At 39.8% G+C, this 27,199-nt stretch overlaps 1 protein-coding gene across 1 annotated transcript; it reads right to left on the bottom strand.

The window, feature by feature from the left end:
* Positions 1–639: 639 nt before the first annotated feature.
* On the bottom strand, positions 640–27,199 carry syndig1l (synapse differentiation inducing 1-like). Its single transcript, XM_041064474.1, has 3 exons — positions 26,678–27,199; positions 10,777–10,914; positions 640–798 (listed from the first exon to the last, which is right to left on the bottom strand). Exons 1-3 carry the CDS (start codon positions 27,197–27,199, stop codon positions 640–642), a joined length of 819 nt encoding a protein of 272 aa, XP_040920408.1.

Below are 27,199 nucleotides of genomic sequence, written 5' to 3'. Positions count from 1 at the left end.
ATCAGAGAGACAAACATAGTCTTGGTATTTTGAGTTGATGAGGGCAGATCACGGTCTATTAAGGACAGGCAAACTGAGATGACAGGTGATGGGACTCCACAGAGAGGATCCATTTTTTTTAACAGCAGCTCAAATAACAATAACATAGAGTTGGTTGAAGAGTTTTGATTTTGTTGATTTTGATTTCTAACCATCCTCAACCTCTGCTGTTTGCTTAAGTTCGAGGAGTTATCGTTTCAGCCTTAAAGTGTCCCTAGGGGTCTTAGAAGTTCAGAACCAGCCAAAAGAGGATGAAGCCGACAGGGTTTTATGTCAATGGGATGCAAACTGGGCTCCAACATGGAATACTTCCATTACTCAAACCCTCTCCCTGTCTCAACAGAAAAAAAAAAAATGTGTATCCCCAATTCCCCCTCTCCTCACCCCCTAGCTTGACCTCTCTCCAGTCACTGTGGCTAATATTGGCTGACAGAGGGCCTGTAGGGAGAGAGATGGCTGGAAAGAAAGGAAGGTGGAGGGAAAAAACTGTACATCCCCAAAAAACTTTTCCTTGAAGTCTGCAGGAGCAGTGCTGTTCCCCAGAGGGGGTTGTTCTCTTCCTGGGCTCCCCGGAGATTTATGGAGGGAAGGTGCGGGCTGCTATATGTGTCCTGGTTTAGAAAGGTATGCAATGAGAGCTACCACTACCCCCACATACACACCGGTGCCTATAGTGATGGAGAGGGCAGCGAGGAACAAAGCCCGTCGGGAGGCGATGTTGGCCAGTGGGAAGTCACCTTTGTTCACTGCCTTGGTGGTCTGGAAAAGACAAAATGTAAGAAAAGAGGAAAGTCAGAAACAGTTTGGAGGGACCTCAAGAGAAGGAGCGACCCATTTTTCAAAAGAACCATAATTACAGAAGCTGTTTGTTATTTCTGTGGCAGTGTGAAGAAAAAAAAAAGGAATGGAACTGGAGGATGGGCCCCATTGACAGAGTTGCTCAGTGTAACCCAGGAGAGTTCATCATGCATGGCAGGACTGAAAAATGGCAATTAGTGTGAAAATGTCAAGGACTGAACGTTATGGTCATCTAAGCTGCTAGCACTGAATGATAAATGACACATGAGAAAAGCAGATTTGTCATAATTTGTCATCAAATTACAAAAAAAAAAAATCACAAAGAGGATGTTTTAAGAGATCAAACAAGATAGAGATATAAAGTACATTTTTACAGTAGTGCTACTGTTTGTTTGTGCTTTTAAGTTAACAACAAGCAAAAAATGTTTTTTTTTTTCCAGGCAGCAACCCCATCGTCATTACCCAGTTACCAACTATTTCAGGTTATAGTGCATTTTTACAGCCCACTATAGGCACATATAGATCCTCTCTGTGGCGTTGTGTTTACCGTTGTGCTAAAATAACTGTTGCGTTGGAATGCTGCTGTAGAGTGAGTAACTGAACACAGTACAAAAGAACTGAGATCTTTCTTGTTAAACCACAGCCTGTCAAAGACATTTAATATAACTTTTTTCCCTATCAAACAGCAGTCTAGAAGTGGTAAATATTTCATTTTGCCCTTTGACACAATTGTTTTTGGCTCTGTGAAAGCCATCATACTCAAAACAACACGCCTTCTGTTGTTTTTAATCACCTCCTGAGCCCTATGAACTAAAAATCTCATCTAAACAACAATTGGATCGGGCTTGTCAACAACACCAGAGTCACCATGTTTTCCCTCTTTATGTTAGTGGCCCTTTGCTCTGCCCTCTCCCTCCTCTGATGACTCCGGTCAGTGCTTCAAAACAGCCCAGAAAGAGCAGCACACAGAAGAATCAATCAGTACGCTGAAAAACAACCACGGAGAAATGATGAAATAATAATTATTTAATATTTTGTTATATTGTGAGATATTTAACTCATAAGTAGATTAACTGATCATACTCTTGATTGATAATTAGTATCAAATTAGTTTAATACTAGTACTTAAATGGTTTATTGAGCACAAGCAAATTAGTAATCAATTAATCAAAAAAAAAAACCCTGAAACTAAGGTTATGTTTACATTCAGTGTTAATCACCAAAATACATATAAATTATTTTAAACAGAAATGACAAAAGCTTGATTCATATTCAACATAAATTATGTCATAAAGTAAATTCACAATCTTTGGGAGTCCCTATGAATAAGTCGGTAAAATTACTGTAAACAATATCAGGCCAGTGTTTACTAATTAGAAAAGGTAACAGTTAACATCGTCTATCAAAGTGATGCTAAAAGATCCTTGATTCTTGTATCATTCCATGCTGCCTGGATAACTGAAATGAATACTTAGCTTAAAAGTAAACAGCAAGTGGTGGTTGAATGGTGGTCTGTCTTGTTTATCTTGTCTATTGTTTATGTGTTTACAGAGCTGTTGTTTTGGGTTTCCTCTAGTTATCTTACTATTTGAATGCCTGCCAGGAGAAAAATGGAGGGAAGAGAGTCCTATTTTGGTTTGTTGTTTTCATTCACATCGCTGAATAGAGGTCAGCACTGAAGCAGAAATTACACACAGCCAACAGTAGAAAATGTTACAGTGGCATTGTTTGGACTTTGTATTGGCTCCATCTACATTGTCTTCTCCTAAACTAATTTCTGTTCTGTTTTATTCCAAATGTTGTTGCATATTAATGTACTGATCCATTCTTTTCTACTTGATGAGATTCAGTGATCAGCAGTTCAGCATGTTGCTAAAATCCCAATCATAATTTGTTGTGGCAATAACACAATACATCCTTTCAGACTATTGTGCTGAATGTATGCCAGCACAGTCTGAAATACAGCAGCTCAGTGTGTGTGCAGTGACCTTCATTACTCTGTTGAATCTGTTCTAATAATGTTGGAGCTGATGTGTGATGTGTGTGAGTGTGGTAAAGCTGGCGTCAGGGTCAGTTCCTCCAATTTTGAAACCATGGTCATCTCATAAAAACTCGTCCCATTCATTTTGGAAGTGAGCCCAGCTGCGAGCAGACGAGGTTACGTTTCTTATTTACAACTGAGGTTAAGAGGGACTGTGACTGCTAGTTAGATGCAGCGTCTGCAGTGATATGGATTTTGTATCTGACAGTGTGGCGGTAAATAGAAAACTAAACATCAAAGCAAGACTCTTTATAAATCCTTGTTTTGACCTTCAACTTTGCTTGCTAGCTCTCAGATTGTGGATAAAAGTGGCTCCAATGAGGTGGATCTTTGCTGGATGCCTAACCTTACTCATCATAGCAAGGTGAGAAGCTCAAAAATCTGGGAGGATTTTGGAAATGAGCCACTTCATCTCCTTATTGAGAGGAACCGGCTGGTTCAGGCACCTCGCCCTGTGGCTCCTTCCCTTTTAGGTGTGCTTTGCATGGCGAACTGAGGGGAGAGCCTGAGGTAAACGAAACACAATGAGACTAAAAAACCCTGCTGGAGCACATTGACATTCCCTAGGAGGAGCTGGAGGACGTTACTCTTTTGACACTGTGATCCTGACCCAGATAAACAGCTAAAAACGAATGGATTGAATAATAATACTACTAATAATACTACTAATAATAATAATAATTTGAGATATCAAGATAAAATATTTTACTTGCCACCGGTTAAGAAAATTCATATGATAAAATAGTTTTAAGAAGAGATTTACAGGAGGACACTGAGATCTCCTGACAGTGCGCTCCACTGCTGAGGGGCCCAGATAGCAAAGTCCCCTTTGGTAAGGGGAACCATTTGTAGGGCCTTGCCAGTAGATATCAAGCAGTGATCAGTCTCATAAGAAGTTAGCAGACTGCAGATGTGGGCAGGAGCCAGACCATTCAAGGCTTTAAAAACAAGCAATAAAATCTTAAAATCAATTCAAATAACAGGGAGCCAGTGAAGGGCAGCAAGAATTGGTGTAATGTGGTCGTTTCTCTTAGTATGTGTTAACAGCCTGGCAGCAGTATTTTGTATCAACAGCAGTCTTTGGATTAGTAGAGTGCATTGTGATAGTAGAGTCTGGGAAGGCATAAAAACATGGGTGACCTTTTCTAAGTCTGCAGAGAAAAGGATTGTCCTGGTCTTGGTTTGTTGTCTGAATCGGGCATAGTAAGACTGCAACACTTTAGTCACCTGAGCATCAAAAGACAACTCAGTCAAAAATAACGCCTAGGTTATGGGTCTCTTTTTGAACATAATTAGATAAGGCACCCAGACTGGAGGACAAATTATTAATGCTGCTAGTGCTGGGACGACAAGGGTAATTATAATTACCTCTCATCTGGAGTCATTCAGCTGCAGGAAGTTTTTGGACATCCAATTTTTAATTTCAGTGAAGCAGGACATAATACAGGAAGCATCCCTGGTGCAAGGCTCTATCTTGACATATAATTGGTTCTCATGCAAGTAGCAGTGGAAAAAAATGTCATGGCTACACAAGATCTGTCCCAGGGGTAGTGTGTGTATGGTAAATAAGAGGATACCCAAACTAGAGACTTGGGGGACCCCACAAAAGGAGAATTAATTCACAAGGAGAATTCAAATGGAGTTCAGGCTTGTATGCTGCAAGCATTAGGTCGTTGGTGTCTCTCAGAGCTGTGTAGAGAGTGGAAACCCAATAGAAATTTTTCAAAGGTTTCATTGTTATTCTTAAAGGAAATTAGTTGGGTGGAGATGATTTTTTTGTAAAATTTGTGAAAACAGCAGCTTGGAGATGGGTCTAAAATGACAGAACAGAGGGAAAAAATAGAGGGATCTAAAAAGGCTCCTGGGATTGTGACCCAGTCAGATTTGAAAAGTGTTCATTGCTTCTTTGACTGTACGCTGATAAGAGGACATTAGATCTTTTAAGGAGGCAAAGGAGACACTGTGATTATCCTTTTTTCATCTCTTCTCTGCCCTCCCGCATTGTCTCTTTAGGTTCTTTAATTCTTCATTCAACCATGACAGAGAAGAAGGGTTCAGCTTTTTATATCTGACTGGAGCTATAGAATCTAAAGTGCGCAAGAGCTATTGAAAACACTGACAAGCTCATTTACAGTGAGGCCATTTTGTTCGCTGGTATTAAAAAATGTGTTTGAGGCAGTAAAAGCCTGACAGGAGCAAGGAACAGGGTGGGATTTTAGGGGGCGGGAGCACGTCAGTGATGGGTGAATTTGGGGTCAGGAGAGAGGAGTGGACCGTGGAGGAGCACTGCGTTGTGATCGTGCATTGAGATGACGAAATCGACCAAGTTCACATCATCCACACAGAAATCACGGGGGATGACTCATGACAATCAACAAACAGCAAACACAAGCTTTGTGTCAAACTAAGCCTCTCTTGAAGTTTGCACTGTGGTCATGCAAACAGTGACAGAGCAGCCGACTAAACCTGAGCTCTCATATAAACTACTCTTGCCTGTATTTTGGATCTTTCTGTCTCCCTCAGTGAGTCAGTTCATTAAGACAGATGTGAATGACATTTGGCACACAGTGTAATGTGTGAGCCTGGAGTGTGCCTATAATATTGCAATGAAATTGAGATGACACACATATCACTGCAAAATACTGCTAAGCAAAGCAAATTCAGAGGTGACAGATACAGCTAATTAGTATCTGTCCTTTCTGTACTTGTTTAGGAAGCATCTCTGCATAAAGGGTACTTACTCATCTCAAATGGTTTGTTTTGTTTGTTGTAGGGGAATGAGATGCAAGTTCTTGATTGTGAAGATTGTATTTTACCTTGTTAGGATTAACTTAAGGGTAGGGAAACTTTTTTCAAACATTTATTTTAACAAGAACAGGTTGGTAAAACTTTATCCCACATTTTGGGCATCAGCAGAGTGAGAAAAAAAAAGTCTCATGCTTGCAGTGAGAAACTGACTGCTTATTTGAATAATTGACTTTCAGGAGGCAGCCCTGGCACAGACTCAGTACAGCTGCAGCCAGCTTTGCATCTTGCAGCATCTTCCCAACCACAGCACCTTCATCTACTCAAGAAAATAAATAATAAGAATTAAAATTCAGCTAATCATTTAGCACTGATGGCTGTTGTTACTACTAAAAAATATTAATCATGGAGTCTTTTCACTTTGGTGCTAGTATTTCATTAGTGCCAAAAAGGTTTATGTGTTTGATAGTCCAAGACAAAGACAGCCAGTTGAGAGCCAGAGAAAAAGACTCTTTTGACGAAACGCCTCAAAAGGTCAAGAAGAAAATCTAGACAGGCCTTTAGCTTCTATGTCAATATAGTAATTATTCAAACAACTGTTATCGAGGCCTTATGGGAAATTAAGTTTGAATTTGCTTTCAAATAGAGACAGAGGATATTCTGCTTTTGAGTAGGGGGACAGAAAGAGTCATAATGTGACAGTGGACAGTTTCATTCCCTCCACCATTTTCTCCATTTTACACAAATGATTAAATCAAAGCATGTTGTGGCTCTCCCAAGGGGTGCCGCCAGAGATTTTGACATTTTTAGTCTAAAGACATTTTTAGTCTTTAGAATGAAACAACAAACAAAACAATAAAATCAGCAGCAGATTTTTGAACCAAGTATACATCCCAACTAGAGAATAAGCAGCTGTAAAAAATGGAAATGGAATGGAAAAAAAAGGCCTGATGGTGGTGCCTAATGAATGGTGTAGTGGTAACCAAATAAATCGCTTTCTTCCACTTGGGCTCCTTGATCGTGCACAACAAAATCTATGGCAATAAAGCTGTTACTGAGATATATCTTGTTCTCAGTCTGTGCCATACCATTTGTTTCATATAATGATCATTATTTATATATAGAAAAAAAATAATAATTACAGTGTTTTAACTTGTGTAATTGAAAAGGATTTCATCATATTTATTTTTTTCCTAACAATAAAAAAAGAAATTCCCACAGGCCCCCTATGATTATGCCTGCTGGTATGTCATTCAACACAACGCTGCTCACCTCTGTTCATTTGGGAGCAGGGCTGCTTCATTAGGTGGAGGTGTGGGGATGGGATGACAGGGCTGCTGAGACTCAAGCTGCAGCTTGGCGCCAGGCAGGAGCAGGGCCAAGATATTTAGCATGAATAGCTCGCTAAAGGTTTGGTTGCATTGAATAAATTTAATTTTTTGTTTTTTTCCAAAAACAAGAAAAACAAAAACAAAAAAAAACACAGTTAATTTAATTTTTTACATTGTAAAAAAAACGATGATGCTCTGAAAGACTAAATATAATAATGCTGTAATGTGGATAAAACAGATGAGAATAACTGGTTGAAAGTGTGTGTGGTTATGCTCTCTCCTCTGTGAGCATCAGCTTTGTATAACATACCTCATATGTCAATGTGAGGATTTTTCCTTGAATCCCCTTGAGAGAAAAATGGTTAGAAGCATTAAGGCTTTATCTCCACAACCTTGACAAAATGATTGAAATGTGGTGTCATAGAAAAAACAGATAACATCTCAGACTTAGCTGCATGGAGACTCATATTGCGATGAGCTCTCGGAAGTCAATTCAGCACCCTCAACAGTTTTTTTCTCCCAGATAAACAACACATAAAGCCTAAAATCTCTTTACTTTTTCTCCCTCTCTCCGTGTCTGTCTCTCGACCTCCCTCACGCAGACACACACATGCAAATACGTAAACTGCTCATTCGTTTTCATCCGTTATGATGACTTGTATGCCATAAGATAACTTCGGGGAGGTCTTATTTGCATAATCGTGAAAGGAATCACTGCTGCTTCTCTACCGTGCACTTTCCAGAGCAGATGTCTCAGAGCTGAGAGAAACATTTATCAGAATCTCCAAACAAAACACTCACCCTATTAGTGGCAATAATTGAAACTCAATTCTGCTTCCCAATCAAATGTTCAAAGCTAATTTTCCCCAGATACTCATGGTATTCTAGTCATTATCAGTTGTGTGTATGTGTGTGGGGGGGTGCTTAAGGCTTAATCCTAAACTGTGCAGCACTATTTACCATAAAGGCGTTACACAGTATCAGAGATATAGTCTTTGGCAAATAGGATACGTGCAATTTAAAGCAGCACATGAATGCGTGCCTGTGTCTGTGTGTTTGTTAGATTTGACGCCCTCACTCAGCTCCTCTGATTAGGAAGCCATGCAGCGACTCTCTCTGTTTGACTAAGTCTGACCTTCCAGTGGGACAAGAACACTATTGATCTGCCGTCCACGATGAATCTGCTCACACTGCCCCACACAGGCAGAGATAAGTAACTACAACAAAAAAGTTGTGAAGAAAGGGTTTGATATCTTTCAGCCTAAATAACCATATTGATTGTCTGTCTCTACACTGGGATGGGACCCATAGGAGCACCTGCTGAGATAGTATGTTTATAGAAGCAGGCATACTGGACTGCCTTTGTCATGGTTCCAATAATAAACATGCAGTTATGGTTGTGGGCCGGTCATAGATAAAAGTAGCAACTATTGGTTTGTTTCAAATAAGAAATAAACAGTAGTCTTCTGCTTTCACATCATATCTTGACTCTTTTGCATGTATCTCTCTATTATTGTGTAAGTTCTGCATTGCATGCAAATGCAGCCATCTCCTGCTAACAACATTAGCACTGTAGCTAAGTTGGCAACATTTAATAGAGTGTCAGTGGGAGTTTTATGTGGTAAATACCCTGCAGACCAACACGGAAGGCACAGCGCAGTGCAGGACCTGCTGTAATGTGATTAACAAGAGATTTTCTAAGTGACTTTTTAGCAGAACCAGCTTAACTGGTGTTACTTTTTTTTCACCATTATGAAGGGATATATCTACTGCCCTAGTGGGAAAACGAAATGAATCACAAACACACAGCAGATATTTAAAGAATTGGTCATTTAAAAGAACACAGGATGACGTCGGTAAATTTTGCTTTAGCTAAACTGTGACTATACTTCGCATGTTAACTGTAGCTTGAAACAGCTGTCTTACTTTTAGTTGTAGTGCCTACTATAGTCTTATTTTTTTAATAAGTGACAAACAGATTTTACCTACATCTTGTTCAGCTAGGTAGATACTGTCTGCCTGTACGTATTCCTCCACTTTTTTCTCTCAGTACATGCAATGCAGAGGCTCAGAAGTTCACATAGATAATCAAATTCCAGTCCATGTTCTGCTAAAAACTTCCTCGTGTTAACTCCTACAGAATAAATTAATTTAATCGGGGGGCTTCTTGAACGATTGAATGAAATGAAGACCAGTGAAGTGGTTTATTGAGCTATAAAATGAAGTGATCCGTGGGCAGTGGAACCAAGGGTATACGGGACCAGAAGTAACACAAGCATGTGGTTGAAGTATGGGCAGACTCCCCATCTTTTCCTGACCGCTCTTCTGGATGACACCTTCTAAAGGAGGGAGATTGGCAGAAAAGCCATCCATCCCTAAACACAGCCATCACTTTCCCATAATTACCCAGGAAGAATCAAATTAGCTCCTGACAAGATAATTCACTGACTGCCTTCATCTGCCTCAGACTACTCACGCCCACAGATAAGACAGCTAAGTGCTCAAGCTTTTGATAAGATTTTATTGTCAAAGGCAGAGCAATTTACTGAAAAGCTTGAATGTCTGTGGCATGTGTGAGTGTGTACAAGTGTGTGTGTTTACATGTGATTTAAACATATGCTGCTTGTGTGAGCGACTGATGGCCTTTTAACGTATTTTGCCTTTTCAAGTTGATGGTGCACATAAGAGAGCGAGAATTGATTAGCAGCAAGAAAAGTGGCAATCCCTGTGCTCTTTGTTTGACTGACACGCTACCATCGGAGTGGTTTCCGAAAGAAATGAAAAGGGGAAGGAAGTCGAGCTGGAATCCATTAGACAACCATTATGTGCAGTTTGCCGATTTTACTGGCCAAGACCATATTGGCAAAAGCTTCAAAATTAACAGTGTTCCCTTGTCAGCTTGACAGATTGCACTCTAAAATAACATGGGTTTGTTTTCTTTGGTAATAACCACTGTCTCTACAGCTGGGCACACATTACCCAACCTATTTCCCATTCATGGATTTAACGCCTAAGCTCTGGATTTAAGATCTGATATTTTAAACCTAAAAGACAGTCCTTCGATTTAACTCTTTGACAGTTAACATTCAAAAACAGTTAGTTTGTCCATGAAAGCTGGAAAGATAAATAACCCCAGAAAGACCCCTTTTTACACTTAAGCCAAAAACTCTCATGAAGAGAATCAGAAATAATATATACTTTTGAAGGACACACTGTTTTAGTGTGTTTTCATGCATTTCTTTTCTTCAAATTCTACTTTCCAAAACTACATCTCAAACAGGGCTGTTAAGTGTGTCTGAGAGCTCAACACCTTTTATACATCGTCATATCTGTAATTGGGTTCATCTTCAGTCTCCTTGAAAAGGCCCTCTCTCATCTTAGTATTTTAGACACCTCCTTTCTCTGAGTTTACAGATAGGGCCTTGAAAGTGATTTATATAGTCGTCCTAAAGACGCCTTTCAGTCTGTTTACAGAGCATCAAGCGGCCTTTCCAGATTGGCCTTGAGTTATTGATGGGTGGCCTTGTGTTGGCGGTAAGCGAGTCAGCTGTCAGTCTTTTTTTTTTTTTTTTTTTTTTTTGATATGCGATAGCCCTTAATCTTTGGGTGATGAGTTGTGCACAGAGCTGGGTATGTGGATGTGTGTTAATGTGCTCGCATGTCTATGAATTCATGGAAATCTGTCTGTGTATTGGGGTTGATGCACCTTTTTTATGTTAGACCTCCACAAACACCCATCATTCATAGTTAACAGACGACAACTTTAGAGGTGTTTGCATGGCACGCATGTGTTTGTATAAATTACATAAAGTGCATCCTCACCCCCTGTGAGAAGTAAAATGCTGCAATCCCCAGAGGCCAGAAACAGCAGAGCATCGAGAAGATGGCCAGGCCAAGGTGGTCTCGTGGAGGGACGACAATGAAGTTGTCCTCGCTCTCACTGTCACTGGAGCAATCCGTCTGCAGAGAACAGAAAACAGCAATTGATATGAAAATACACAAACATTCTTTTTGCTATGTAGATGGAAAGTGTTAGAGTTCATGAATGGTGATGTTATAGTAGACAGACAGGTGGGTCAAGTTAAAAATGAGATAAGTTCATACAAATAGCAACAGTTAGAGAGTGAGATGGGAATGTCGACTCTATACACATGGCAAATTTATGGCTACAGCCAGCAGCTGATTAACTTAGTTTAGCTTAGCATAAAGACTGGAAACACACAGCTAGCCTGGCTCTGTCCAAATGTAACAAAATCCGCCTACCAACACCTCCAAATCTCACTAATTAACACATTTTATCTTGTTTGTTTGATCTGTACAAAAACCAAAGTGTAAAGAGCACAAGTTGTGGTGTTTTGGGGGTTATGTGTGGGAGTGGCAGCCTCACAGCCAAGAAAAAGTCTGGCACATGTCACAAGTCTGAATCTTCATATTTATCTAACTTTATCTAACGAAATTTGAGTGACATCAAGCTTCTCATCTAACTGAGCAAGAAAGTGAACATTTTTCAAAATGTCCAACTATTCATTTGGAGTAAACAAGTTAAAATTAATTGCAACTTCAGAAAAAGACCTTCATCCTACATACAGTACATTGTTTGGCAGTTTTATTCCTTCCTCCTTTCAGCTTGTCTATGCACACATTTTCTATAATTTTTGGTAGGGTCTGATCCTTTCGTGCAGTAGATCTGCAGACAGGCAGGTGGATTGAGGCAGATTTATTGTGCCAAAGAAAAAGTTTTCCTTTGTGCAGTATAACAACCTGTGCACAGGTAGATATGATTTTCAAGTCGACTGGGTGGGGAAAGAATCTGCATTCACTGAAAAAGAAAAAGGCATTACTGTAATGGGAAACAAAATACAGACGAGTCGCCACATGCAGGATCATTTGCTTCCGCGTAATGTCACAGCTCGAATTCATGGACTTTTTGTGATGGCCCATTTGTTTCTCATTAGTTCTGAGATATGGAGATTCCTGCATTTTGGCATCTAAACAACAGATGGCATTAAAAAAAAAGGCTACGGTTGAAAGTACACTTCATTTCGAATGTTAAATAGTTATGAATCAAACACACCTCCTCCCTAAAGCTTTATGAAACTATTTCACGCTCCACACAACATTCCTCACATAGAACTGCAACGCCTTCAGCAAAAGAGAATAGATGCTCATACATCTGCATGTAGTTTAAGGGGTTACAGATTCTCAGTCCTGATCCACGGCAGGAAATATCAGCGTGCATTACGATCTTAAAGTTGGTTTGTTATGGCCATTTCAAACTCTAACATACAAATATATACAAACGCTCATTTACAGATGATCTTCTCCAACAACAAAGGCAAGACGGTTTATTTTCCACTGTCTGTGAATGAAAAGAAGTCGCAGATTGAGGCCACGGTTTCTATATGAGCAACTAAACTGCATCCTTCGCACATCATCCTGTTTGAGGGATGATCCAGCATGAGGGTGGAACATGAAAAATAAATGAAAAAAAAAATCAAGGCTAAGAATATTTTGTTATGTCAAAAAAATTAGTTCAATATTAAATTGAATATTTCAGTCAAAGATGGGCAGAAATCAGGACAACAATGGGGCCTGGAGAGAGACTAGAATATATATTGAGCAGTTCTCAAGAGTCATATCATCACATTTACAAGATGATAATAAGACGAAAGTAATGCCCCCCCACCACCCTTGAGCTTTTCCTGCTTTTTTCCAGCAATGTGACATCTTGTCACTATGTAATCCTTCATTTCAAAGCATTTTCAGTGGGTTTATAACACTTAATCCCTGCATGTGTTCTTGTAGTTGTGCGCCTAATGAATTTGGACTTTTATTGCGCATAGACTCAGATTACAGTGTTTAACCTAGACCATATTTTGATATCTTACCTAGGCAGATATAGGGCCATTCTTTATACTGTTTTTTATTTTCGAGTTTTCCAGCTCAGCTGCAGTCCAGCCTGATGTGTAGTGTGTACAGACCACAAGGCCAGACTGGGGTTGCATAGAGTTGATGATTTTTGTGCGGCTAGTGATAGTGAACTTTCTCCCTGACGCATCAGGCTCATAACTCCCTTTACTCCTTCCAACATTACAGGGTATAGAATTGTTTTTCTTTAAGAACTTTTTTATTACTTTTGGGACAATCTGACATCTGTATTACACAGTTAACCATAGAAAGATAACAGGAAATGAATGAGAGAGATCAGGAAGGACCCAGGGATGCTGAGGATGATGGACAGCGCTGCAACCTTCAAGCTGTCAGGGCGTCTTGAGCTTGCTGAATTTTTTATATTTTAGGAAAAACATTACTGGAAAAATGTATATTAAGTGGTCAGCTAAGTAAAAATAGCGTTTTTGTGAATGAACAATTTGAATAAATAAGGGCACTATTGACTACTCTTTTAAAACCCTGCAATTTTGTTGTGAATGAGTGTTTTATTTCAATAAGAGAGTGCCTCTCCGTGGTGTTTGCTGTGTATTAAAAGGTAAATTACTGTGGCTAGGTAAGAGTGTTGGGACTGCAGTTGTTTTGAAGAGTAAAACAGTTTTCAATTAATTTTAATAACACACACCCCTGATAGCCATGTTGCCTGATTGATGGTAGGGATTAGTGGGTGGGTGGCTGAAATGTGCGGGGGCCCTTGTCCACTAATGGTAGGGGAAACACTGGATTCATTTCCACCATAAGTAGACCTCTGGAATACAAAACAAGTATATTCAACTCCAAAAGTGAATGATTAAGCAAAGCCTTTCCAATTTGTCTGTGCCCTCAAAGACAGTGCCACTCTGTGTTGTCAAGTTGTACTTATGAACCTGTTAAAAGCTGTGAGTGAAAGCTCCTACCAAGATGATCGATATGTTTTCATTTTCTTCATAATGCAGCACTGAGGCAAAAAAAAGGTCATAACATGAGCATAATGCAGCCCACATTCTGCATAATGTCATTCTGCCGCCATGGCCTTAAGCAAGCGCTATAGCGCAATCTCTGCAGAGAGAGCCAGCCCTGTTCTGCTCTGTGCCTCAGAGCTCACTGACAATATCTGCACAGCCTTCTGGCTGTTTGGAGAATGAAAACACACATCATCCAGGGGATAGTTGTTTGGCTGACTTCGATTACCAGAGAGGAGAGACAGAGATGTTAGAGAGGCAGAGGAAGTCAGTCAGGCAAGAGAACAATGAGGTCGGGTGGAGTCAGTACAGACCTGCAGACAGGTCAGCATGTAAAGGAAGCTACGTGCAGACCTGTCTGGCATGTTCAGGAAGGTCATTAATCATAAACCTTTCACATGGCTGCAGGAGATCCAGAGCAGATGAAAACAGGCCACCAAGCCCTCTGCCAGACTGTCTCCTGCGCCCATAATTCTTTTGTGATCACACCATTTACTTATATTTTTCCTCAAATGTGTGTCATCCACGAAACTCTCAGGAACCACATGCTTACCGGTCACAGAGCGGCTCCATCACTAACAGGCTTTTGGATTAACTGAGAGGCTGCATTTGATTTAAAGTAAACAGAATTTTGTTTAGCAATTTTCTATCTGACTTTTAATGAGTGTATGTGTGTGTGTGTGTGTGTGTGTGTGTGTGTGCACGCTTGCATGCATTGTCATTCATTCACCACCTCCCCTGTGCTAGAAAGTCCTAATGACTATGCATGCTGCCGCTACTAGCTGTGCTCAGATATGTCTTGCAGGGCGTAAATCCTGTCAATATGAGGCAACAGGCTGACAGGTAACGAAGAGCTAATGGATGGTTTCACCACTCTGCCTTGACAGCATAACCAAAAGGAGGGCTTGTGTAATTTATCTGTTGCCAAACTGCTTACACAACCTACAGGAAATGTGCCCCTGCCCACTTTTTTTTTTTTTTTTTTTACCCCCTGTTCTCCATTCTCCCATCTCTGGGCATTTGTCTTTGAACAATTGTTCTTTTGTCCTGATTTTATGTTGAGTAAATGTCTCATGCCATGACGCCTGCGTGTACTTGCAATGCAGGTAAATCATATGAAGAACGTATCTGGCTGAACATGAATTTTACATATCGTGGCACTAAACTACCCTACCTACTGTGTACGAAGTGTCTCACAGGTCGTCCTTATTTGATTTTCTTTTTTATTTGTGATGTCTGTTGATTCCAACTAAGCAGTGTGGGGACAATCCCTGTGCATGATTTATGCATGGCAGGAAAATAAATAAAGAATTAAAGGCACATTGTGTACACATTGTGACTGCAAAAGGACACAGTAAATCTGGACTGTTAAAGTACATTTGTTAAATTTTAATTCGGTATTTTTGCTGCATTTCGGTAAAAGAACCCAGCGTACCACCCACGTGTCTTGCCTTTGTTCTGGATTTCTGCCATTACTATTTTCCTTTTTAGATAAAAGAATATTAAAAATGTGCCTCATTGTCCTTGAGGATACAACCAAATCAATCAATCGGTTTCCTTTATATAGTAGTATATAAGTCTGCTTGTGAATGCAGACTTATGGTATGAGAGCTGAGGTTTTAAATAAGATGCCACAGGCCTCTATAGGGAAATGTGAACTATATCATTTCCCATTGCCATGTTTTATACAATACATCCAACATACTGAGCCCATAAAAAACAGTACAATCAAAGGTTGTGTTTATGAAAAAAGAGCTTTCATATCTCAGCCAGGTAGCAGCCTGTTCAAATGTATGAGAGAGGAAAAAGGAAATTCTACATCACAAACACGTCACAAATTTAAAACACTGACCACACTGAATCAAATTAAAGCACCTGCAGGAATGAATTTTATAAAGCAAAAGCCAGCGGTTGATATTACACAAGTTAATTGCTTTAATGTGCAGCTACACTAAGGTATAGAGAGAGGTCTGGACGCAGAAACAAAGTACTTTGCAACCAAAGGGAATTCAATTACTTGGCTGAATGCATAAGCAAAGTTAATGAGCAAATGCCATTAATGATGCAATACCGCACAAAATGGCATTTTCAGCACAATTACAACTCAGATAGAGAATAGGTATTCATTGGAAATCACAAAAATCTAAAATTAGTACCTGCAATAGTGTCCTGTGTCCATGAGAAAACATGCCATTTGAAAAAGGAGCAGGCAGAAGTCATTAGGATGTGTGCGCTCTTAACAGTGCCCATTCATTTAATTACAATTCTACAAAAAAGACGGTGCATGTTCGCTTGGCATAAGAGTCATCTGCAGGTCATCTCGTGTCCCTGTCTGTCACAAGACGCGAGCCACATCCTCGGCATCCTAATGTAGCATCAGTGCAACGTACACTTGGTCTGTATCCACACTCCAGATGGTCATATTAAGTTATGCCAGGGCAGGAGCCTGTGGCCCCAGATGTGACTATGGTGTTATCTTAAGGGTTTGTAATTTATCATGGAGTGTGACAGAGTGCTACCACAGGGGCTGGCTGGTACAAAGAAATACAAACTTTACCATGCGGTTAATAAGACTCTGTGATTTACACAGTGTCTGAGCTCAGCAGCCCCATGAGGTCCACCACACGTAGGAACCTCAGAGGGACACTCAATCACAGTGTGTGTGATCACAATTATAAGAGCCTCATCTTGATGCAGTCCCCTCTCAAACATGCAGTACAGTCTTTGGGGGGATGTACTGCCTGCGGTGAATTAATAAACAAAATATTTGTTATTTTTCTTTCCATTGCCCCTTGGCCTCTTGTGGACAGGTGTGCAATTTAGGATGGTGTAATGAGGTTACAACACTGAAGCACTACACATCACGCTCAGTATTCACATCATGCTCTGTAAACAGGCTGAAATGCACAAGGAACGCTGTGTTGTAGATCAAAGACATCAGTGATTAATTCTGACAATAACAAATTCTTAAGATGCGAAGCCAGAATTCCTCTTGTATATCTCATATTATTAGAAAACCTATTTTTTTGGGTGCGCCTTGCGCCCTAAGGGTATAAGGGGGCCAACCATGAACTGCAAAATCTCTGGCATGTAAACAGGAATGCACAAACTCCTGCAATCCTCCTTTCACACAGCAAAAATCAAATCCAGAGATCCAAAGATTTCAGCCACAGTATAAGTAAAACCAACACTTTCCTACATGTTGAGATACGTGCTGCTCAGACTGAGATTGCAGCTGCATCAGAGTGAAGTGGGGTTGCATCTCTAATTTAGTGGGTATTTGATTAGCCTCTGCCTATGGCTGTTTAATATGGGATATGACAAGGCTGTATTACATATTCACAGCCAATGAGAAGGTGTCTGATTGGACCTCCCAGACTAACAGAGAGGGACAGAGTGGATATAAGGCCAAACATCCTCAAGGCTCTTCCTGTGATTACACATCGCAAAAAGAGCCTTATCTCGTCTTGGACAGACTGATGGACAATCATTATTTGTCTGTCCATAAAAAACGGCTCACATTTGTAACATGTAATCATCCCCAAAGGGTTGCTATTACTCAAAAGTCATTGCATTTCAGAAGCATCTTTCTCATTATTCACTTTTTAATACTCTGAGATGACATTCAGGCAAGGATTAAAGAAGCACCAGTGAATTTTGGCAGAGAGACAATTCTGTGCTACTTATTCTGCTTTGAGGAACTTTATTCAAAAGCAAGGATGAGGAGAATTTTTTTAGTTTTTATTTTCTAATTGACTGTTACAACCACCTGTCTCACATTTCATTTCATTAAAATGTCATTTCATTAAATATATGACTAGATTTTCATAATTTCTAGGTTAAAACATCCATCATGAACGTCTCAAAATACAGAGTAAATACAGCAAAATCCTACAGTTTTATTTTTTTTTTGAGTTACCGTGGTCATATTGTGTTTCCCCATTTACCGTTCCATAAAAATAGCATTGCATTATGTATTGCAGCATATACCCTATGACTCACATCAGGGGTTGTAAGGATGCAGCCCAGGAAGGTGCATTGTTCAAAGGACCTGAAGGCCAGATTGAACCTATTCTGTGTGTCCCTAAATGAGATGTAGCGACCAAATCTAATGGTGCATTCGGGTGTTCCTCTTCACTCCTCTGGAAAAGATTTCACTTATCACCAAGAAGTGATAAAATGGTTGGAAAAGTGTGACCAGTGATAAACTGAGACAACCACACTTGCTTGTACAGAAAAGACTTGTACATGTTGGAACAGAAAAGCTGTTTACAGGACTTTAAACAAGTCTATTGCAGTGCAATCTTTTTCTGCCTCTACCCATTTTTAAGATTATAAATGTGTTACAAAATACACCTACGGTCTAAAGAATGGTTTAATTATTAAATAATATTTTTAAAAAGATTGATGGGAGATTTTATGAGAGAAAATTTTTCCAGGTTTCACCCAGTTGGAGGTGACCGAGTCTGTTGCTGCTAACTCAAACTCTTGCTCTGTGAGGTGATGGTGTAGACAGAAGGAGACTGTAGCTTTCAGGAACTGTGACATAAATCACTCACCAGTTTCCAACCTGGAAACATTGCTGACTGCGGTTGACCGAACTACTGCTGATGTTTAAAGCAAGGTGTCTGCAGTGGTGGGTGAGTCCTTTTTCCCCTGCACCGTTCTGGTGCTCAATATGGTATATTTTCCCAAAGATGTACCTCAGGTTGAATTTTACAAAGCCAGACCTTTAGTTTCAGCTTTTAGTTCTTCAAAATACATTGTAAGCTTATCATTTCCTCTGCACAATACCCATGAAATATTAGGTGTAAGTAAACAATGCTTAAGCAATCAATGATTAAAGTTTAAGGCCTTTTTTTTTTTTTTTTAATGAAAATAACCTCTCTTTAATCATCTTTCATTATTCTCAATTATAATACCTCGTCAAGGGCAAGTCTGATTCATTTTCTGCTTCCCTTGGACCCTGCTGCCTTTACTCTCCAAGTGGCCATTAGTGTGACGTATGGTGCTATGTGTTACCACGTGCCAAGGGGAAGTGAAGGAGTGCACGTCAAATGATTATTGAAAAGCACTGAATCAGACTGATTGGCCATTTGTCTTCCACTCCAACCCAGCAAGTGAAGGATATCAGAATGCCAGCTGGCATGCCTGCATTTTGCATTGGACAGCCAGTGATTCCCATACATAGGTTCTAGTTGGGTGGCCCGCCCAGGCAGATTAACACCTGCACAGGTAGATATAATCACTTGATTTCAGTTTGGGTAAATCTCACATTAGAATGGTTTATTTCACTATTTTCAAGCTAATTAATTTTGATAACACAACTGTCTGAGTAACTGAGTGGGAACTAGAGACTTCCCTGAGGCAGCTGCCTAGCAACACCTGCAAATGGTAGCTACAAAATGTAACACATTACAGTGATGCTATTATGACGATGTGGTACTCAGTAGGAACTATAGGACATTTGGTGTCACTGTAATTCTTGTGTGATTGAACCGATATGATTGTCTTCTAAGAGGACTACATGAGCAGCATTAGAACTGAGAAGAATTTCAGCGTCTTCTGAAGTGTAAATTCAACTTGCACAGGAACATCATCTACCTTTGAAAGACTATTTGTGATTCTTTATATTCATAGCAGGAGTCTTTACAACTTCAAGTGTCTTTCATGTTCTCACACGGAGTTACAATTTGCCAAAACCATGCTGTCATTTTAAGGAGGATATTTTGAGGTACTTTAGATTTATTACCTCAGTGGTACTAGTTGAGCTGTGAGGTTTGGCTTGTCACATTTGCAGACCATGTGAAAGGGCAGTCACATTTTAAACATTTTGGATTTTGAGCTGCTTCAAAAAAATAAATAAATAAAAATTGTCCCTCATGCTGAACTAAACGGAAATGAAAATTTAGAGAATGTGTCATTTTGGCAGAAATTCTCACCAGGGCTGTTCATAGAAACATTTCAAATGTGAGTGAACATTGAAGAAGTTCTTAGATGACAGAAGAAAGAGGAAAAATGTTTGGGATGCCTGACTGGATGGTCCCTAATACAGCTGACAGTGACAGCAGTATGGGACAAAGTACCAAAAAGTACAAGTGAAATGTGGGGATTCCAGTCATAGTAAGCAAAATCAAATGTATTATTATTTAACATCAATGTGGTTCCATTTTAATTCAGTTTTTTCAAGTGCTGACAGAATCAATTAAAACTTTTCCAAATCTTTAAGCAAGGCTACATCTTTGTTTATATTGATTAAATATTTGAGTTTGATCAACTCACGTGATACCAGTGATTCATGGGATCTAGTCACCAGGGTAAAAGACTTATGTCCTCCTGGTACATGTTACAGCATTTATTCAGCAATAGCGTTATATCTTTTGACATGTCACAATCTATTTTTCCAGCATCACAGAGTAATGATTTCTCTAGCTCAGAATGACTCACCAAACCATTGAATAAATATCCCCAGTTATGGGAGGAGAGCAAGTTTTAAAATCCATTGGACAGACCCGCTTACTGCTGAATTGAAATGATCCAAGAGATTGGTTTGTCATTTACTGCTAAATGAGAAATGGGATATCTCTGAACGATTTCACTAGAATATATGACACAGGCTCATACTGGGTGCAGGACCTTTCACAAAAGGAACAATCTGTGTGCACTGAACCGAAGCATGACTACATTTTAGATTTAATGAAGGCATAAGCGCTCGCGTCCCCTCAGATTTAGTAAGAATGGCCAGCTCCTCCAATCAAACCTGGCCTGATCTAAAATGCTGCAGAGGTGAGGCAGAGGGCAGTGAGAAATATGTTTATTTTAAAACTCATCTCTCAATTATTTTACACCCACACCTGTGATTTCATGCTAAAAAAAAACAAAACAATGGTGCAATCAGAAAAGCTGAGAAGAGGTCATTTTTATTGAAATTCTGCTAATGAAATGAGAAGGACAGCCACATGTTCAGATTATTACGTGAATATGAAATGTACAGATAAATGCTAATTTCATGCATTGGAAATGTTGTAACAGATGGCAGACAAATAGAAATGGTGGGTCTTCTGCCTAACTCAAGTGCTATTTTTTATGCAGGTGAAAATACATGAAAATTTTAATGGACTGAATCCCTGCCAGATAAAAGGTTATCAAGAGTCAAGTCAGTATTGTGTCATATTAAGCCTTTTTTTTTTTTCATTATTTATGTCTGGCATTATTCTGCTATAACTGTTAAACATATTTCCACTGTCACTTCTCTGTATAGTAGATTACATTGTCAGTAGTAGAGTCATTTGAAGAGGAAGTATATATGGCCCTGTAGACGTATAGTACTACACAGCATGTGTAGAGAACACAATTTTCATGATTTGCTCTTTTGTTGTTCATCTGACAGAGTAACAGCTTGAAGTGCATCTCCTGATCACCAAACATGTCATTTTGAACAGATCTCTGGGAACAGAACTGAAAGCTGAATGAGGAGCTACCAACAAAAATATCTTCACTTGCTGCCTGCAAACCCGATACTACTGAGGACTACAGGCAGCAATGGGATCTGGTTAAGATGAAGGTAAATCACTTCCTGCTGGTTCATTAACCCCAGTTAGCTCCACAGTCTGAGGCTATCACAAGTAATTTGCAGAGGTGAGCAATTTAAACTAATAACAGACCTTGGCTTGCCTTGTGTTGCCACTTCATTCTTCCAACTTTGTCAGGTGTGTCCATAGATAGTATACAGAAGATTTACTTGATATAACAGTGGCTGTGGATGGAAGGTCAAAACAGAGGAGCTTTGTAGTAGCTGACTGAGTCTGAACACGGCCTCACCTGCCAGCGTGCAGTGAGACTAGGAGGGAGAGATGGGGAGGGGGGTCCCTTTGGCAGACCTCCAGTGCATACTGTACACTTGTTAAGGCTGGAGCTGATAAGAAGAGACAGATGAGATTTCCTCAGTTACCTGGCACAGAGGCCATGAAAGACTCTGAGTTGGGCTTGTCGGCCTCTGAAGGCAAAACTCTCTTCACTTTAATCTTCAGCACGGAGGTCAGAGCGCAGAACTGTGAACTAGCAGCTTGGAGGGATTCAGTGCCATGCTTAACGGCACTTCAGCAGAAATAGATCTTTTTATTTTATGCCTTCTATTTAATGCATCATCTGCTTACTAACTGCACTGGTGCTTTTCTAATGTTCTGCTCAAAAAGAATCAAAAAACAATGAAAATGTAAATGAAAAAGGAGGGAGAGAAAGACTAAAAGTGGTGTTTGAGGATACACAAACAGGTTCTTCTCAAAAGCAATAAAGCCAACAAAAATAAAGGGAATTATGTAGAGATGTAAGGCATGAAAAAGGCACTTGACAAAGAGAATACATTTTTTAGAAACAATGAGTGAATCTTAACAAGAACTGATAATTGGCTGTTATGGTTTTTTGAATAAAGAGGTTTGTCCTCTGCATCTATTACTGAGCTCTAGAAATGTTTGAGAATGACAATGTAAGGTTAAATCAAACTTGACATTGAAAAAAATAAATATATATATATATCATTAAAAGCAAGAGTTTACATTTAAAGTTTGACAACAAGGGAAATTAAAACAAAGGAAAATTTGATTTAAATTTCCTTGACGAAATTTCTCCTCTGCTTCACTGATTACTGACAGAGGCCGTCTGTAATTTACCCTTGCTCTTTGATAATTGGATACTATGTGCTTTGTTTAATAACTCCTTTAAAAAATGAAATGCAGAACGCTTTCTTCCACTGCAGTAGTTTCTCCTTTTTATCTTTCTGCGGCGAGTTCTGAAAACACTAACCTTTCAACATCTGCGAGTAAAAGGGAACGCAAAACGAGCACATCTCGTATCGCCTGGAGTTAATGACCTTTTATGAATTGGTGAGCTCATTATTTTACACTGTTTCCCATATTGTGTGCAACACCTGGTGAGCGCACACACGTTGTTGCCTCTGTAACTTCTTTATGCCAAGTCTTCCTCCAATTCATAGCTAAGCCAACAATAATATCTCTGGCCTTTTTTAATCGCTGCAACCATCCTTATATAGCAGGTATGGATCATGTTCTTTGATGGGTAATATTATATTGTATTGACATATTTGCTGCTCTATCATCCTGCTGTGGATGTGCTTAGGTTTAAGAATTGGTTGCTAATCTCTCAGAAAGCTTTCTGGCATTGTCACTAGTTTTCTCTTATCTAGTTACAAAGTGCTGATGAAAACTTTTCAGATAATACGTGTCATATTGATTTGCAAAGGCTGTACCATTCTGCATTGCAGTATTGTGATGTTTATAGATTAGACAGCAGATTCAATTAAGCAACATGATTGTTGAAAAACATCATTTTTAGGGGCACAAACTAAAAGCCATTTATTAACTCATCCTTTATAACTCCCCAAGGAGAAGCTGCATATAAAGAGAAACTGACATGATAGAGAGGGATTAAGACTTTTAAAAACACAACTCAGATGTAGAGTGTGAAAAAAGAGGAGCAGTTCAATCCCTGGCAGACAATAGTCCTGGTCACGCCAAATCGTGGCAAAGCTGTCAGGTCGCTAACAGGACAAAAAGTTCACGCATTTTACTCAAAAGACATATTTTTACCATCGACTCCTGTCTCATAACTATCCGTAAACCATGTCGTTTTTGTAGGGAACTCCATCCCTCAGCAGCTCACCACAGCTAATGAGCTATACTGGCTTCCTCCATTGTGAACTCTTGAGCTCTAAATTCCCTCAAAAGTCAACACTGTCATTGGTCAGCGGTGCAAAGTCACAGGTCAGAGTTCACCAGAGATGAACTCAACACCCACACAACACAACCCACTAACCAAGTGATTCTCTGAATTGATTTTGTGGCAACATTTGCTGGTTTGACCAGGGCTTAATTCATATACTCAATACTGTCTATTCAGAAAAAAAACTTTAAGAGGTGCATATGCAGTGATAATGTACAGCATACTATGTTCTTTTATTGTATATTTTGAGAAATATCACCATCATGCCCATGATAATAACAAATTCGCTCTAGAGCTGACAGTTCCTCATGATGTTGCACAAAGCCCCATAACTGTCAACACTGTGCCCATAATCAAAGAAAAAACATGAGACATCACTGTGGTGCAAAAGCCACCATTTTCCTCAAAGACAGCTCTTCCTAAAATTCTCACACACAGCAGAGCAGACATAACAGGCCGCTGTGTAACTATGGAGAACTGAACAGTTTAGATTATACCAGAAAAATTGCCTGGATATAGGGGTATCATGTTCCACCCCTTTGTCACACTCCCTCCTCAGAGGAAGCTTCCACTGCCTAAAAATTTCATCTTCTTTGTGCCTCCCTCATAAAGAGAATAAGAGATTGGATTCTATTTAAGTTCAGTTGTACTAGTACAGTGTTTTTACGTTTTCAGGAGATAGATGCAGTATTCTACACACCTTTATAAAGCACTGTGCATGAGCTAATTTGGTGAATGCACAGCATGTGTTGGAAAAAACACATTATTAATTAAACAAACATCCACACACACAAATGCACATCTACATTTTGGTTGATTAAGTTAAATTAAATTAAATTAAAATCAAAATCTGAGCAAAAATAACTTCTCATACAGTAAAGTCCATGTCAACTTTAATACTTTGAAAAAATAAAAAAGCTGCTAAGTTTTAATCTTCCTGTATAATTTTATAGACATATCAGTGACACTTTAAGTCTCTCTGTTAAGTTTTTATAGGGAGAACATAAACGAGGGATGTCACAGTGCCAGAATTCGGTAGAAGTACGTATTTGATACAGATACCATTGAAATTCCACAATTTGAGATACCAAATTCAGCACCATGGCACACACACACACGCAGCCCTACATATAATTAGTGTGCAAGCAGCAGTTTAAATTGACTGACACTGTGAAAGACCAGTTGTGTGAAAATACTAACATTATCGCCAACATTATAGTTTGACAGTCTGAACTGTAATGAGAGTAATCTACTAACGGTATGACCACCCAGCTCACATTATAAGCTATTGATGCATTAGTCTCAACAAGATAACGTTAGCCTCTGTGAACGCTGAGTGTGAAGCATTGTTACAATAAATACCAGCTGTCATAATATCAGACTATTTTTCTGGTCAGCAGTTGGTGGCAGTGGCGCATAAAGAAATTTCTGGCTGTTTTATATGGAAAGAAATGCATTCAACTCTTAGACCTAAAGGAAGTGTTTTAGTGAGTAACAATGAATGTAAACATTGTTTGCAAGAAAAATCCACAGGGTACCTTTAAGCTCATTTGCCCTCAGTTTTAGGTCAAACCCCATGGGAGAAAAAAAAAAAGCAAGACGAGTGAATAAATGATGATTACTAAATTAGTTAGGAGATTAACTGTAGCAAGCATTTCCATCTCGGGTTACATAATATCACACATCTTGTGCCTCTTGGTAGAACACCAAGAAGCATGTGTATGTCAGGGGAAGGACTTTCTTGTCTTAGGTCTTTGCATTGTGTCAGACTGTGGGCAGGGTGGTAGAGACACCTCGCACTTTGTGGTGTCAATGGTCTACTGCTGGGAGGCTACATAATGAGTCCCACTGTGTATTTTCCTCTTTGCATCTGGAAGCTGGCTGTGGGGCCTGATGATGCCTTTTTTTATGTGCTAGTTCATTTGTGAAACGGAAGTGTGTGGAAAAATATGAACAATATGGTAATGTGCTCACTTAACCTTTGAACAGCTAAGAGGAGCCTCCAGTTGGAGCATAAAATTGTGTCTAACTCATCCGTTCTCTTTTTGTGTGCATCCACTAAGTTTACATTTGAAAAAGTACAATATCACACTGGTAGGTTGTTTTATTTTTTGGCTTTGGTATCTGCATATCGACATTTAATAATAATTTAGTTTTAATTTAGTCCCACACCCAAAGATTTCTTTATTTATAATGTGAACTGCACTGTCTTTCTGCAGAGTGAGCCCCCTCAGTATATGTACCCATGTCACGTTGCATTTCAGCAGCTACATGTTTATCACACCAATCCAGGTTAATTCTAGTGGACCAGCAGGTGTGTGCTCAGTCCCCTTGGTTCTGCAGGACACTGGTCAAACTCTACACCCTATTCCGCCTGTCCAATCCCTTAAATCCTTTGGAGTGCTTTTTTGCCACTGGCCGTGCCAGTTGAGAGTGAAAATACTGTGGCTAATGCTGTAGTACTGTAGCACCTAATATCCCTGTGTGAGGCAGGCGTGGGTGATTTATTATTATCTAATGATGAATTTTACTAGAGTTGGGAATTGAGGCCAAGGTCAGCGGATCAAATGGGATTTGTGGTTGGTAAAATGTCAGTCTGATCCAGGCATCGAGCCCAATCCTTTGGTGTGATGATACAAATGTACAAACATCACAGGAATACAAGCATGCTCGCTCTTTCTTTCTTTTAGCACGAACACACCACACATATCCAAGCTTGGGTTAGATAGATTAGCAGAATCAGGTGGGCCCTTCATTGAAAAACACCCAAATCACGCAAGTTTCTCCCTGACCCCTTAAGACACGTACATCACCTGCCTAAAAATCTCTCACTAAACTGAATTAAATTCATCTGTGTGGGTCTCTTTGGAGAGTTTTTGCATCCTTGATGGTCTCTAATCTGTCTTGAATACTGCCACAAGCAGAAACTCTGAGTTCTGAACTGCATAATTTAGATTTTTAAGATATTTTTGACATTAAAAAGATCAAATTTGACACCGAATATAAGAAAAACTTTCTTTCTAGAAATCCATTCTGGTCAAATCCAAGTTTCCTTGGTTTCTCCCTTCATCCCACTCATGTATTTTCTCCCTTACCTCATACTCCACGTACTCCTCCTCCTCCACCTCGTAGGAAACTGTTTGGATCTTGATGTGTTCGCCGTCCTCCAGCAACTTCGCCTGAGGATCCTCTGTGCCAGGCGTGTCTGCCCCTGCTGTGTTGGATGCCTCCTTCGCCTTCTTCTCCGTGAAGGTGGTCTCACAGCACTCACTTTTGTATTCCTTAGCCTTGATGCTGCCGCTGTCCTCCTTGTATAGAATGAAGTTGGGCCTGTAGAAGGCCTCTACTGCCAGATGCAGCGAGGTGGCGTCCAAAAGTTGTTGAGATTTCACCTTCCCGTTGGTATTGTATCCTCCTCCGCTTACCACGTTGCTGTTATTTACCTTTCCTCCACCTCCTCCTCCGCCCTCACCTCCACCACCGCCTCCTCCTCCAGCAAAATAATTAATAATGTTTTCCTGGTACTGGTTATTAGGGAAGTCTCCCCCATAACCGTTCACCATGTGCTTACTGTTTTTGTCCAACAACGGGTTCTGGAGCTCACTGAGGTTCTCCAT

This window comes from Toxotes jaculatrix, chromosome 19 (assembly GCF_017976425.1).
Source record: "Toxotes jaculatrix isolate fToxJac2 chromosome 19, fToxJac2.pri, whole genome shotgun sequence".
Classification (NCBI taxonomy): Eukaryota; Metazoa; Chordata; class Actinopteri; family Toxotidae; genus Toxotes; species Toxotes jaculatrix.
This window is presented reverse-complemented; position numbering and strand designations above follow the sequence as displayed.